General features: G+C 38.7%; 1 protein-coding gene across 1 annotated transcript; it reads left to right on the top strand.

Annotated features, from left to right (window-relative positions):
* On the top strand, positions 1-4,284 carry LOC107640826. The gene is made up of 3 exons (XM_016344327.1): positions 1-911; positions 1,080-1,319; positions 3,624-4,284. The coding sequence occupies exons 1-3, from the start codon at positions 1-3 to the stop codon at positions 4,282-4,284; spliced, it is 1,812 nt and encodes a 603-aa protein (XP_016199813.1).

Raw genomic sequence — 16,678 nt, 5'->3', positions numbered from 1 at the left:
ATGGTAAAGGACCTAAAGAATAAATATAGATTAGATATGTTGGGTTTGATTGAGATGAAAAGACAGGTAGTGACGAGAATTGACGTGGCAAGCATATGGGGGCAACATGGTGCGGGTTGGGAATATATAGGTTCTAATGGTGCAGCAGGTGGTCTTCTAATAATATGGGATGATTTAGTGTTTAAAATGAATAACTGCTATAAGGGGGAGAGGTGGTTGTGTGTTGAAGGAGTTCTAATAAAAAGTAGCTTCAATTGTGCCTTTTTCTTGGTTTATGGTGCACACAATAGGGATGAAAAGATTCATGTGTGGGAGGAGCTGAGGTACATGGCTGGATTATGTCAGGTTCCTTGTTGTTACATGGGAGACTTTAATGAAATAGTACATGTGGAGGAAAGACAATGTACGACTGTCCTACCTCGGTCTGCGGAAGAATTCAAGGATTGGATACAAGATATGCACTTAGTAGATTTGCCGTTGACTGATCACAAGTTCACTTGGTTTCGGGGACGTTCGTGTAGTCGTATAGATAGAGCTCTAGTCATCCTGGAGTGGATAGAGGAGTTTCCCGAGTCTCAGTTACGAGGTGGACAAAGGGGTTTGCCAGATCATTGTCCTATAATAGTGGAAGACAAAAAGATCAAGGGAGGTCCAAGGCCGTTCCGAAGCCTAGACTCCTGGTTTACACATGAAGGCTTTCTCAGAATGGTTAAGGAGGAGTGGCGAGGACTGGGGGATATACAGTTTACAGAAAAATTGAAGGCTCTGACGATTCCATTGGGGAGATGGCATAAGGCCAATTTTGGTGACATAGACAAGAAGCTTAAGGTGTTTGAGGAAGAGATTAAGAAGATCGATGATATGGTTAGCAATGGAGTGTATGATGGAACAATGGAGGCTAGAAGAAAGGCGTTAGTTACTTGTTGTGAGAGGTGGTACGTGAGAAAAGAAGTACACTGAAAACAAATGTCTCGATCTAGGCAAGCAAAGGATATGGACAAAAATACAAGATACTTCCACAATATAGCTTCAGCTAGAAGGTGAAATAATAGGATTAATACACTGGTAATTAACGGCAGACTTGTAAGGAATCAAGCTAGAATAAATATTGCTATCAGAGAGTTCTACAAGGATTTATATCACCAGGAGCATTATCCGATGGTGGGATTCAGGGATGGTTTGGTGAGCAGAATAGATCAGGAGGATTCTGAAAAGCTGGAGGTGCTTCCATCGGCTGAGGAGATCAAAGAGGCTGTGTGGGATTGCGAGTCATCTAAGGCACTAGGTTGTGACGGGTACAACATGAATTTCATCAAGAAGTATGATGAGCGGATAATTTATACGCTTTTTGGCATTATTTTTAGTAGGATCTAGTTACTTTTAGGGATGTTTTTATTAGTTTTTATGTTAAATTCACATTTATAGACTTTACTATAAGTTTGTGTTTTTTTCTGTGATTTCAGGTATTTTCTGGCTGAAATTGAAGGACTTGAGCAAAAATCAGATTCAGAGGTTGAAGAAGGACTGCTGATGCTGTTGGATTCTGACCTCCCTGCACTCAAAGTGGATTTTCTGGAGCTACTGAACTCAAAATGGCGCGCTTCCAATTGCGTTGGAAAGTAGACATCCAGGGCTTTCTAGCAATATATAATAGTCCATACTTTGGCTGAGTTTAGACGATTCAAAAGGGCGTTGAACGCCAGTTCTATGCTGCAGTCTGGAGTTAAACGCCAGAAACACGTCACGAACCAAAGTTGAACGCCAAAAACATGTTACAACTTGGCGTTCAACTCCAGAAGAAGCCTCTGCAAGTGTAAACTTCAAGCTCAGCCCAAGCACACACCAAGTGGGCCCCGAAAGTGGATTTATGCATCAATTACTTACTTCTGTAAACCCTAGTAGCTAGTTTAGTATAAATAGGACTTTTTACTATTGTATTTAGAGATCTTATGATCTTTTGAACCATTTTTGGATCATATTGATCACGTTTGGGGGCTGGCCATTCGGCCATGCCTGGACCTTCATCACTTATGTATTTTCAACGGTAGAGTTTCTGCACTCCATAGATTAAGGTGTGGAGCTCTGCTATTCCTCATGATTTAATGCAAAGTACTACAGTTTTTCTATTCAATTCAACTTATTCCGCTTCTAAGATATCCATTCGCACCCAAGAACATGATGAATATGATGATTATGTGACACTCATCATCATTCTCACTTATGAACGCGTGCCTGACAAACACTTCCGTTCTACATGCAAACAAGCTAGAATGAATATCTCTTGGATATCTAATACAGGGGACCGAGTCCGAGATATTAGAATCCTCGTGGTATAAGTTAGAACCCATGGATGGCCATTCCTGAGATCTGGAAAGTCTAAACCTTGTCTGTGGTATTCCGAGTAGGATCTGGGAAGGGATGGCTGTGACGATCTTCAAACTCGCGAGTACTGGGCGTAGTGACAGACGCAAAAGGAGGGTGAATCCTATTCCAGTATGATCGAGAACCTCCAGATGATTAGCCATGCCATGACAAAGCATTTGGACCTTTTTCACAAGAGAGGATGGGATGTAGCCATTGACAACGGTGATGCCCTTACATAAAGCTTGCCATGGAAAGGGGTAAGACTGATTGGATGAAGACAGCAGGAAAGCAGAGGTTCAGAGGAACGAAAGCATCTCTATACGCTTATCTGAAATTCTCATCAATGATTTACATAAGTATTTCTATCTTTATTTTCTGTTTATTTATTTATTATTTTCGAAAACTCCATAATCAATTATTATCTGCCTGACTGAGATTTGCAAGATGACCATAGCTTGCTTCATACCAACAATCTCTGTGGGATCGACCCTTACTCACGTAAGGTTTTATTACTTGGACGACCCAGTGCACTTGTTGGTTAGTTGTGCGAAGTTGTGAAGTTATGTTTGGACCATGGTGTTGTGCGCCAGTTATTGGCGCCATTGCCAGGGAGAGAACGAACAACAAATTTTACAACCTCAGAGTAACAATTTCGCATACCAAAGTGTTGGGGTGACATTGGATCTGATTTCACGGCAGCAGTAATGGAATTCTTTTAGACAGCTAGGTTACCGAAGGATGCCAATATCACTTGGGTGGCACTGACACCTAAATTCATTGGTGCAAAGGAGATTAAAGATCTACGACCTATTAGTATGGTTGGGTGCGTCTACAAGCTTATCTCGAGGTGCTAGTTCGAAGGATGCGAGCAGTGATGCCAACTTTAGTAGGGGAGACTCGGAGTGCATTTGTAAAGGGACAGAAAATACATGATGGGGCACTTATCACGTGTGAAACAGTAAACTGGCTTAAACTGAGGAAAAAGGAGGCAGTAATAATCAAGCTAGATTTTCAGAAAGCATATGATAGAGTCAAGCGAAGTTTTGTGGACTTAGTGCTGGAAAAGATGGGGTTTGGGCATAGGTGAGATCGTGGGTTAGGGAGTGTGTGGCCACAGGATCTATGTCAGTTTTGATAAATGGTTCGCCAATGAAGCCGTTCAACATGGAACGAGGGTTGAGACAAGGTGACCCGCTTTCTCCTTTCTTGTTTGTTCTGGTGGTGGACGTGCTACATTGAATGATTGGAGAAGCAATCAGGAATGGCCGTATATCCCCTTTGACGGTTGGGGGAGATAGGATAGAGCTGTCACATCTTCAATTTGCTGATGATATAATACTGTTCTGCCCACCGGAAGAAGAGACTATTAAGAATTACAAGCGGCTTCTGAGATGTTTTGAGCTGATGTCAGGGCTCAGTATTAATTTTGACAAGTCGAGCTTAATACCAGTAAATTGTGATGAGCAGTGGGTCCAGCGTATGTGTAGCTTGTTGGGTTGTAAGGGAGATACACTTCCAGTTAAATACCTTGGAATATCCTTAGGCGCAAATCCGAGGTTGGTGAAGACATGGAAGCCTATAATAGACAAGGTGGAGGAGAAGCTCAGTCTGTGGAAAGCTAAAGTACTAAACAAAGCAGGAAAGTTGGTGCTAATCAAGTCAGCGTTAAATAGTTTGTCAGTATATTATTTGAGCCTGTTTAAGATGCCGAAAGCTGTTGCTGAGAAATTAATTTCACTACAGAGAAGGTTCTTGTGGAGTAAGGAGGATGACAGTAATGGAATGGCTTTGGTAAGATGGGAAGTAGTACAGGCCCCTAAGAAACTAGGTGGGTTGGGGATTGGAGATGCTATGATTCGGAACACAGCTCTATTGTTTAAGTGGTGGTGGCGGTTTGCAAAGGAAGAATGCCTGTTGTGAAAGAAGGTGGTATGTTTCTGTCATAATTTGAATCCTAATGAGTTACTGTCAACTCAAGTGCTACCTACTAGAGGAGGCCCATGGAAAGATATATGCCAGATACAAATAACGAATCAACATATAAGGGATAAGATGGTTACAGGCTTGTCCATGGAGATTGGTGATGGGCGACGTACTCAGTTTTGGGAGGATGTATGGTTACTTTGTGGATCTTTGAAGGATCGGTTCCCCAGGCTCTTCTCTGTTTCAAACCAATGTGGATCTGTCATAGGGGATTGTGGGTTTTGGGATGGGTTAGAGTGGATTTGGAACTTCCAATGGAGGCGAGAGCTCTTTCAATGGGAGTTGGAACTTCTGAGTCAATTACATGAGGCGTTGAGACCTGTGAAGTTAGTAAATAACCGAGAGGATCGAGTGGTGTGGAAATATGATAAACAAGGTATTTTTTCAACTAACTCATTTGTGCAGGTCTTGCAGGAGGAGATACTCTCAGAGGAGGTTACCAGTTACAGTTTCACAAAGACTATTTGGAAAGGTTTAGTCCCACCAAGGGTGGAGCTATTCTCTTGGTTTGTCTTAATAGGCAGGGTGAAGACAAAAGAAAGGCTAAGCCGGCTTGGGATTATCAATCTGGAAGATAATTTATGTGTTTTATGTAATAATGATGTGGAACATGTACATCACTTGTTTCTTGGCTGTGAATTTTCTTGGCAGGTGTGGAGTGCGTGGTTGTCGGTTTTTGGCCGCCAATGGTCCTTTCCAGGTTCCATGAAAGAACATTTTCTATGTTGGTCAGAGGAACCAAGGAGGAAGGAGGATAGATAGCAGCGACAGAGGTGCTTCTGTGCCACTGTATGGAATATCTGGATGGAAAGAAATAGAAGAATTTTTCAGAATAAAAGCAAAAGGGTTGAAGAGATTATCAATATGACCATGTTGAGCTCCAACGAGTGGAAAGGGGGGGATCCCTTTAGTTGTTGATGGCTATGCCGAAGTTGACATAGGGATTATTCTTCGTGATAGGGTTATTCGTACTTTATTTTGGATTATAGTGTTCTAATGTTTTTATTTATTGCTCCACTTTATTGTGTTGAGCTCTTTACTTTCAAAAAAAAAATAATTACGTATTTTTGTATTTTAAAAATATATTGTTAGATTAAAGATACACTTCAAATTTGATTAGAAAACCGAATAATTATTTTATATGGATGGTTGATACTAATATTAATATGCTAATTATTTGAATGAGGTTTAACACGTGAAAAAATAAATTATATGTTCAAGTAATTGATTTTTGAATATTAAGTAGATTTTTAAAAGATAAATAACATTAAATAATTCTCTAACTTATATACTATTTTAAAGATAATTGAAAACAAATAATTTTTTGGCCTTCCATGATTTTGTTATTGTTGCTTCAATTCCTTTAAAAGAAACTAAGTAACAATGTATATCCAAGTGTTTTTTTATTCTTTTTAATTTTGTTTTATTTTGTTTTTTTTTATTTCTTTATTTATTTTTTTACTAATCTTAAGTAAATAATTGTTTATAATATGCTAATGAAAATAATTTGCTATAAAGATAGAAGAGAATAGTTGATAAATCAGTCTGTACTAGGGTAATAATATTCAAAATAAATTGTTTATATCTACTTTTTTAGAAGAGATTACTTTGACATATTTTTTATTGGAAATATGTTCTATCCTGTATTAAATATTAAAAATATGATGTACATGCCTATTAAAATTATAATATTTAAAATAATACTAGATGTGTTCATTATATGCTCTTCTTCCTTTCTTTTGGTCTTTCATTTCTCTTTTTTCCTTTTCTATTCTTCTTCTCTTTTTTGGTTTGCTCTTTCTCAACTGTCGTGGGAATTGCAATTTTCTCTTATCTTTCTTCATCTTCTTTCCTTGCTATCACATGCGCAATTTTTGCAACATCTCTCTGAGGTATATATCTAACACTGTTATGTTAGGGTTTAGAGGGAGTTGTCTTGATTTACATGCTATTTTTCACACCTCTTTGCTATATTTCTCTGGGAATGGATCCTCTCAATTGTTAAAAAAAATTGAGAGTGTAAAGTGTGATCTCTAACCTTTCATTGCTCTCTTTCTCATATTTATTCTTGGTCCTTGATGAACGGATTCCTACTAGTAAAGAATTCACAATAAATTTCCGTTGCTAGTATAGTTTCTAAACCAACAAAGAATCCTTTCGTACAAAAACTTGTTTGTCACTTAAGCAAACCCAAAAAAAATAAACCAAAGTATTTAAACCTCGGGTCGTCTCTCAAGGAATTGCAGGGAGGTGTATTTATTATTGGTTATGGAAGATTAGCTTTTTGGGGTTTTTGAATAAGGAACAAGGAAAAGTAAATTGTAAGAATTAAATTAATAACTAATAAAGCTCTTAGCAAGGTATGGGAACTGGACGTCCTATCCTAGTTATCCTTATCAATTGTGATGAGAGTTGTTCATTGCTCCCACTTAGTTAACCCTTACTAAATAAAGAAAAGTCAGGTGGACTAATCATTTTAATTCCTCAAGTCCTAGTCAACTCCTAAGGAAAGACTAGCTTTAGAGGGATCCAAACCAACCAGCAAATTCCAATTATCAATCAACAAGGGAGTTTGATAACTCAAGTGTCTCCAATTAATCAATTTCAAGCTAAGAATGTAAAAAAGCTAAGTTAAAATTATAAATATGAAATACCTCAAATTTCATTAAATAAAGAAATCAAATCTAACATGGAGTTCATGAACCAAATAGCAACATAAAGTAATCAACAAAGGGAATATATAAACTAGAAAGCTAGAACAAATAAAAGTAGAAGAGAAATTAAATTAAAGGAACATTGAACCTGGAATTGAGAAGAAATAAACCTAAAACTAAGAGAAATCCTAAAACCCAGAGAGAGGAGAGAGCCTCTCTCTCTAGAACTAGATCTAAAACCTAAATTGTTGTGAATTGATGAATGAATGAATGACCCCCTGAGTCTCTTCTCGTCCTCTGGCTTTATTCTGCGTTTCTGGGCCGAAAACTGGGTCCAAACTCGCCCAGAATCGCCCCCAGCATTTTCTGCGATTTCTTCAGGTAGCACATGTCACGCGTACGCGTCAGTCACGCGTACGCGTCATTTAGCGAAATTCCTTGTCACGCGTACGTGTCACTTGTATTCTGCGCTAGGAACGCGTACGCGTCACCCATGCGTGCGCGTCACTGCCAGCTTTTCAAAACTTCACTTTTCACGTTCCTTCCACTTTTGCATGTTTTCTTTCCATTCTCTAAGCCATTCCTACCCTATAAAGCCTGAAAACACTCAACACACAGATCACGACATCGAATGGTAATAAAGGATAATTAAAATTGACAGTTTAAAGGCCTAGGAAACATGTTTTCAACTATATCATAGAATAAGGAAGGAATTGTAAAACCATGCAATTTATATGAATAAGTGACCAAAGAATTGATAAAAACCACTCAAATTAGCACAAGATAAACCATAAAATAGTGGTTTATCAATCTTCCCACACTTAAACATTAGCATGTCGTCATGCTAAGCTCAGGAGAAGCTACAAAGCAGTAAAGAGGAATGGTATAAATTATGAAATGCAACCTATCTATATGAATGCAACTAAATGCTAAGATATTTCTATCTACTTGGTCAAAAGTAAATAAGCTCTTCAAGACAAAAATAAACCAGATTCCACTAATTCAAATCAAACAGTAAAAGACAAGTAAACTTGTAAGAAGATAGCTCATGAAAGCAGGGAACATAGAGTCGAGCATTGAACCCTCACTGGTAGTGTATATGCACTCTAATCGCTCAAGTGTCTAGGGTTAATTCACTCTACTCTTCTCTAGTCATGCTTTCTAAAACTTTGTTCTTCATCTAACCAATCAACGAATATTTACTGTACCAATGCAAACATCATGAGGTCTTTTCAAGGTTGTAATGGGGCTAAGGTAAGGGGGAGGATATATGTATGGCTAAGTGAGCTATAAATTGAATCCTTGACTAACCTAAATTCTCACCTAAACATACACACACTCTATATAACTCTAAAATTATGCCTAGCTACCCAAAATTTCCACTTTTGTATCACATACTCATGTACCAAATATTGCTTTAATTTTATCACATATGCATTGATCTTTTATTCAACTTAGCATTGGGGTAATTTTGTCCCCTTATTTAATTACTTATTTATTTGAATTTTTTTTATTATATATCATGAAAGTAAACATAACATTTCAATGCATATGGTTTTTCTGGTTTCCCATGAGTAGGTATCCAAATTCCCAATTTTTAAATAAAGTAGAAACATAACACATTTTCTATTAACCCATGTTCCCACAGTTTTTCCACACTTAATTGATACACAATCTCTATCTTAAGCTAACCAAAGATTCAATTGGGGTAATTAATTGTTTTTCCACTTAAGGCTAGTGATGTGGTAAAATATAGAACAAATGGGGATTAAAAGGCTCAAAGTGGCAAAGAAAGGTAATTGAAAGGGTAGGCTATTTGGGGTAAGTGAGCTAAAATCAAATGATGGTCTCAATCATATGCAAACATGTAAGTATACTAAACATTGGACATATAGAATGGAACAAAATATAGATTACAATTATAGAGAAGGAAACACACAAGAATAAAATGTTATGGTTAAATAGTGTAACCATGTAATTAAGCTCAAATCTCACAGGTTGTGTGTTCTTAACTCAAAAACCATGTTCCAATTTATAGTCTTCAAACAAGTTTAACACAAAATTTTCAATTTAAATTAGTGAAATATTATAAAATAGAGTCTTGAAAAGAAATTTATTACTTTAATCAAGTAGTGGTAAAATATGCACAAAATCAAACAAACATACAATCAAACATGCAAATGCAACAACTAATTTAACAAGAAAAATTAAATATTGGTGTTGAAATAGGAAATAACTAACCCACGGAAGTCGGTATCGACCTTCCCACACTTAAAGATTGCACCGTCCTTGGTGCATGCTAAGATGTGCAAGTAGATGGGTTGCTACACTAATGCTTTTCTCCATAGGTTGTTGATGAGCGGATATTTTATACGCTTTTTGGGGTTAATTTCATATAGTTTTTAGTATGTTTTAGTTAGTTTTTAGTTTATTTTTATTAGTTTCTAGGAAAAATTCATATTTCTGGACTTTACTATGAGTTTGTGTGTTTTTCTGTAATTTCAGGTATTTTCTGGCTGAAATTGAGGGAGCTGAGCAAAAATCTTATTCAGGCTGAAAAAGGACTGCTGATGTTGTTGGATCCTGACCTCTCTGCACTCGGAATGGAATTTCTGGAGCTACAGAAGTCCAATTGACGCGATTCCAATTGCGTTGGAAAGTAGACATCTAGGGCTTTCCAGCAATATATAATAGTCCATACTTTCTCAAGGATAGATGATGTAAACTGGCGTTCAACGCCAGTTCCATGTTGCTGTCTGGCATCCAGCGCCAGAAACACGTTATAAGTTGGAGTTCAACGCCAGAATTACGTTACAACCTGGCGTTGAACGCCCAAAACAGCCCAGGCACATAAAAAGCTTTAGTCTCAGCCCCAGCACACACCAAGTGGGCCCAGAAGTGGATTTCTGCACTATCTATCATAGTTTACTCATTTTCTGTAAACCTAGGTTACTAGTTTAGTATTTAAATAACTTTTAGAGATTTATTTTGCATCTCATGACATTTTTTAGATCTGAACTTTGTAATCTCTGATGGCATGAGTCTCTAAACTCCATTGTTGGGGGTGAGGAGCTCTGTTGTGTCCTGATGAATTAATGCAAGTATTTCTGTTTTCTATTCAAGTATGTGTGTTCCTCTCTAAGATATCCATTCGCACTTCAACATGAATGTGATGAACGTGACAATCATCATCATTCCCCCACGAACGCGTGCCTGATAACCACTTCTGTTCACCGTAGAATGAATGAATATCTCTTGGATCTCTTAATCAGAATCTTCGTGGTATAATCTAGATTGATGTCAGCATTCAAGAGAATCCGGAAAGTTTAAACCTTGTCTGTGGTATTCCAAGTAGGATTCAGGGATTGAATGACTGTGACAAGCTTCAAACTCGCGAGTGCTGGGCGTAGTGACAGACGCAAAAGGATAGGAAATCCTATTCTTGTACGATCGAGAACTTGCAGATGATTAGCCGTGCGGTGACAGTACACCTGGACCCTTTTCACTGGAAGGATGGATGGTAGCCATTGACAACGGTGATCCACCAACACACAGCTTGCCATAGGAGGACATGCGTGCGTGAATCAGAAACAGAGGAAAGCAGAATTTCAGAAGACAAAGCATCTCCAAAACTCCAACATATTCTCCATCATTGCATACAAGTATAATTTGTGTTCTGCCCTTTTATTCCTTGCAATCAAATTTGATAAGTGAATTATTTTATTATTTTCCTGACTAAGAGTTACAAGATAACCATAGATTGCTTCAAGCCAACAATCTCTGTGGGATCGACCCTTAGTCACGTAAGGTATTACTTGGACGACTCAGTGCACTTGCTGGTTAGTTGTGCGAATTTGTGAAGAATTGTGATTTCCAATTTCGTGCACCAAGTTTTTGGCGCCGTTGCCGGGGATTGTTCGAGTTTGGACAACTGACGGTTTATTTTGTTGCTTAGATTAGGAAAAATTTTTCTTTTTGGTTTAGAGTCTTTTATTATTTATACCTTGTTAAAACACTTTAAATTTATAGCTCAATTAGCTAGAGCGTGATGCTTATGTTCTTGGTAATTGGCTATCCTATTTTTAAAATCTTTTTCAAAAATAATTTTTCTTTGAATAAATCTTGTGCCAAACTTTAAGTTTGGTGTTTTCTTGTTGATTTTTTTTTTATTTTCGAAAATTTGTTTTGGTTTTCTAAAAATTTTAAGTTTGGTGTTCTTTCTTCATGTTCTTGTTTTCTTGTGAGTCTTCAAAGTGTTCTTGAGTTTTCCTTGTTTCTTGATCTTAAAATTTTTAAGTTTGGTGTTCCTTGGTGTTTTCCCTCCAAAATTTTCGAAAACAAGGAGCATTAGATCTAAAAATTTTAGATCTTGTGTTATTTTATTGTTTTTCTCTTTCCTCATTAAATTCAAAAATATCTTTTCCCTCTATTTTTAAAGCAATTTTTCGAAAATCAATTTTAAAATTCAGATTTTTTTTTTGAAATTTAAAACCCTTTTCAAATCATATCTTTTTCAAAACTTCCTAACCACTTTCCCTCTCCTCATTTTTTCGAAAATCTTCACCCATTTTTAATTATTTTAATTTATTTTGTTTTCAAAATAAATAAATAATTAAATAAATAAAAATAAAAATATTTCGATGGCTAATATAAATATGGAAGAACAATTGAAGCAAATAAAGCAGCAGCTGTCAAAACAAATAACAGAAGAATGCCAAGCAGTTCAATTAAGAAGTGGGAAGACGTTAAATACCTCACCTCAAGACAGCAAGAAGCCAAGAAATGAGCAAACCACCCAAAATCCACCTGAGGACAGTAAGAGCCCAGGGAAAAATCATTCTGGCGCTAAAACGCCAGAAATTGGGTGGAAGGCTGGCGCTGAACGCCCAGACCATGCTCAGGACTGGCGTTCAACGCCAGAAACAAGCAAGGATCTGGCGTTGAACGCCCAAAAGAAGCACAGTTCTGGCGTTCAGACGCCAGGAACAGATGAGGAGCTGGCGTCTAACGTCACTCCAGCTTTTAACTCTGGCACTCAATTGCCAGTGAGGGATCAGACACACACAAGTGCTGATGACAACCCATCTAAAAAGGCTTCTTCAACCACTTCTGTAGGAAATAAACTTACAGCAACTAAGGTTGAGGAATATAAAGCCAAGATACCTTATCCTCAAAAACTCTGCCAAGAGGAGCAGGATAAGCAATTTGCTAACTTTGCAGATTATCTAAGGACTCTTGAAATAACCTGATTTGGAGGATTCAGAGGAAATGAAAGAGACTCTGAAATTTCCTCTGGAAGAGGAAAAATCTCCTAAACCCGAGCTCAAACCATTATCACCAATATGCAAATATGCATTTCTGGGAGAAGGTGACACTTTTCCAGTGATCATAAGCTCTGCTTTAAATCCACAGGAAGAGGAAGCACTTATTCAAGTGCTAAGGACACACAAGACAGCTCTTGGTGGTCCATAGGTGACCTTAAGGGCATAAGCCCAGCTAGATGCATGCACAAAATCTTATTGGAGGATAATGCTAAACCAGTGGTTCAACCACAGAGGCGGCTAAATTCAGCCATGAAGGAAGTGGTGCAGAAAGAGGTCACCAAATTACTGGAGGCTGGGATTATTTATCCTATTTCTGATAGCCCCTGGGTGAGCCCTGTCCAAGTTGTCCCCAAAAAGGGAGGCATGACAGTGGTTCATAATGAAAAGAATGAACTGGTTCCTACAAGAATAGTTACAGGGTGGCGCATGTGTATTGACTACAGAAGGCTCAATACAGCCACCAGAAAGGATCATTTTCCTTTACCATTCATAGACCAGATGCTAGAAAGATTGGCAGGTCATGATTATTACTGCTTTTTGGATGGCTACTCAGACTATAACCAGATTGCAGTAGATTCCCAGGATCAAGAGAAAACAGCATTCACATGTCCATCTGGAGTGTTTGCTTATAGAAGGATGCCATTTGGGCTGTGTAATGCGCCTGCAACCTTCCAGAGATGCATGCTTTCTATTTTCTCTGATATGGTGGAAAAATTTCTGGAAGTCTTCATGGATGACTTTTTAGTATATGGAGACTCATTCAGCTCCTGTCTTGATTACCTGAAACTAGTTCTGAAAAGATGCCAAGAGACCAACCTGGTTTTAAACTGGGAAAAATGTCACTTTATGGTGACTGAAGGGATTGTCCTTGGGCATAAAATTTCAAACAAGGGAATAGAGGTGGATCAAGCAAAAATAGAGGTAATTGAAAAATTACCACCACCTGCCAATGTTAAGGCAATCAGAAGCTTTCTGGGGCATGCAGAATTCTATAAGAGGTTTATAAAGGATTTTTCAAAAATCGCAAAACCTCTGAGCAATCTGCTAGCTGCTGACACGCCATTTGTGTTTGACACAGAGTGTCTGCAGGCGTTTGAAATGCTGAAAGCCAAGCTAGTCACAGCACCAGTTATTTCTGCACCAGACTGGACATTACCATTTGAGCTAATGTGTGATGCCAGTGATCACGCCATTGGTGCAGTACTGGGGCAGAGGCATGACAAGCTTCTGCATGTCATTTATTATGCTAGCCGCGTTTTAAATGATGCCCAGAAAAATTACACAACCACAGAAAAAGAATTGCTTGCAGTGGTTTATGCCATTGACAAGTTTAGATCATACTTGGTAGGATCAAAGGTGATTGTGTATACTGACCATGCTGCTTTTAAATATCTACTCTCAAAGCAGGATTCAAAACCCAGGCTCATAAGATGGGTGTTGCTTCTGCAAGAGTTCGATATAGAAATAAGAGACAGAAAAGGGACAGAGAACCAAGTAGCTGATCATCTGTCCCGGATAGAGCCAATAGAAGGGACGTCATTCCCCTCTCTTGAAATCTCTGAGACCTTTCCGGATGAGCATTTGTTTGCCATTCAGGAAACACCATGGTTTGCAAACATTGCAAACTACAAAGCTGCAAGGTTCATTCCCAAGGAGTACAGCAGGCAACAAAAGAAAAAATTAATTACTGATGCAAAGTACTACTTGTGGGATGAACCCTATCTCTTTAAGAGATGTGCAGATGGCATAATCCGTAGGTGTGTGCCTAAAGAAGAAGCACAAAGGATCTTATGGCATTGCCATGGGTCACAATATGGAGGTCATTTCGGAGGTGAGCGAACAGCCACCAAGGTCCTCCAATGTGGCTTCTACTGGCCTACACTCTACAGAGATTCCCGAGAGTTTGTACGTAACTGTGACAGTTGCCAGAGAGCTGGTAATTTACCTCACAGTTACGCCATGCCTCAACAAGGAATCTTGGAGATTGAGTTGTTTGATGTATGGGGTATTGATTTCATGGGGCCTTTCCCATCATCATACTCAAACACTTATATTCTGGTGGCAGTTGACTATGTATCAAAATGGGTTGAGGCCATTGTCACACCCACCAATGATACTAAAACAGTGCTGAAATTCCTCCAGAAATATATATTCAGCAGGTTTAGTGTCCCCAGGGTACTAATCAGTGATGGGGGCACTCACTTCTGCAATAAACAGCTTTACTCTGCCATGGTCCGGTATGGGATTCGCCACAAGGTGGTGACTCCATATCATCCACAGACAAATGGGCAAGCTGAAGTCTCTAATAGAGAACTAAAAAGAATCCTGGAACGGACTGTAAGTACCCGTAGAAAGGATTGGGCACGAAGCTTGGATGATGCTCTGTGGGCTTACAGAACAGCATTCAAGACTCCTATAGGGACTTCTCCATACCAACTTGTGTATGGTAAGGCATGCCACCTGCCCGTGGAACTGGAACATAAAGCCTACTAGGCAACCAGATTCCTAAACTTTGATGCCAAATTAGCTGGAGAAAAAAGATTGCTCCAGCTAAAAGAGCTAGAGGAATTCAGATTCACTGCTTTCGAAAATGCCAAGCTTTATAAAGAAAAATAAAAAAAGTGGCATGACAGAAAACTGTCATCTAGAATCTTTGAACCAGGACAAAAGGTTTTTTGTTTAACTCTAGGCTCAGGCTATTCCCCGGGAAACTGAAGTCCCGGTGGAGGGGACCATATGTGATTACATGTGTATCACCATATGGTTATGTGGAGCTTCAAGATATTGATTCTGACAAGAAGTTCATTGTTAATGGACAGAGAATCAAGCACTATCTTGAAGGCAATGTTGAGCAAGAGTGGTCAAGGCTGAAGCTAGATTAAAAGCTCACCAAGGTCCAGCTAAAGACAATAAAGAAGCGCTTGCTGGGAGGCAACCCAGCCATGGGGCATCACTTCCTCTAAGCATTTTGCCCTATTCTTGATTTTATTTGTTTATATAAAGTTCACTGATACTAAGGTAAATAGTCAATTGTATAAGTTCACAGGGTTACAGAAGGATTCTGCACAAAAAACAGAGAAAAAGAGCTCACTGGTAAGAAAACGCCAGTAAGAGTCTGTTTTGGGCGTTCAACGCCCAAAAGAAGCATCCACTGGGCATTGAACGCCAGTAATGATAGCCATCTGGGCGTTAAACGCCGAAAAGAAGCATCTTTTGGGCGTTGAACGCCAGAAAGAAGCTCCTTCTGGGCGTTTAACGCCAGATTTACAGCGTCCTGGGCGTTCAGAAAAACGCCCAGTGACAAAGGAGTTCCTGGCGTTCAACGCCAGAAAGAAGCAATAGCTGGGCGTTGAACGCCCAGGAGAGGCAGCATTTGGGCGTTGAACGCCCAAAACATGCAGCGTTTGGGCGTTCAAACGCCAGGATGGTGGGGAGGAGGTGAATTCGTTTTTACTTCATATTTTTCATTCTAAATTTAATTTTCATGTTTCAATTCATGATTTCTTGCATAAACATGTTAAGAACCCTGATTTCTAAAATCTCTAATTCCTAAAAACCCTATTTTAAAAATATCAAATGTATCTTAATCCATAAGCACAAATCCTTTTTTATCCAATTCAACTCTTTTTCAAAATTTGCAAAACAAATCTATCTCTTTTCATTCAAAAATCTTTTCAACTAATCAATATCTTTTTCAAATCTCCATACTATCTTTTTCAAAAAAATCCAAATCTATCTTTTTCAAATATCTTTCATATCTTTTCAATTTTAAATCATATCTTCTATCTTATCTTTCTTTGTATTCTCGGAAAAAAAACCCACCCCCTCTCCCTTTAGATATGGGTTCGGCCTCCCTCCCCTCCCATCCACAATGGCACCTAGCTCTCCTTCTCTCCCTCTCCTTTCTTTTCTTTTTGCTAGAGGACAAGCAAACCTCTAAGTTTGGTGTGCCTATCCGTGATCACTAAGATCATGGCTCCTAAAGGAAAACAACCCACTCCAAGAGGCAAGAAAGAGAGCATTCCAAAACCACTTTGGAATCAAGGGAAGTTCTTAACTAAAGAACACTCAGACCATTATTACAAAATAATGGGTCTAAGATCAGTGATCCCGGAAGTTAGATTCGAGCTGAAAGAAGACGAATATCCGGAGATCCAGGAGCAAATCCGAATCAGGAACTGGGAGATCCTAGCTAATCCTAAAACGAAAGTGGGAAGGAATATGGTCCAGGAGTTCTATGCTAATATGTGGCAAACAGACAGGCAAAGACTATCTGGATCTGCTATCTATGACTATCGGACCTTGGTCAGAGGAAAGATTGTTCATACCCACCCTGACAAGATCAGGGAGATC

Source organism: Arachis ipaensis, chromosome B05 (genome assembly GCF_000816755.2).
Source record: "Arachis ipaensis cultivar K30076 chromosome B05, Araip1.1, whole genome shotgun sequence".
In the NCBI taxonomy this organism is placed as follows: Eukaryota; Viridiplantae; Streptophyta; class Magnoliopsida; order Fabales; family Fabaceae; genus Arachis; species Arachis ipaensis.
This window is presented reverse-complemented; position numbering and strand designations above follow the sequence as displayed.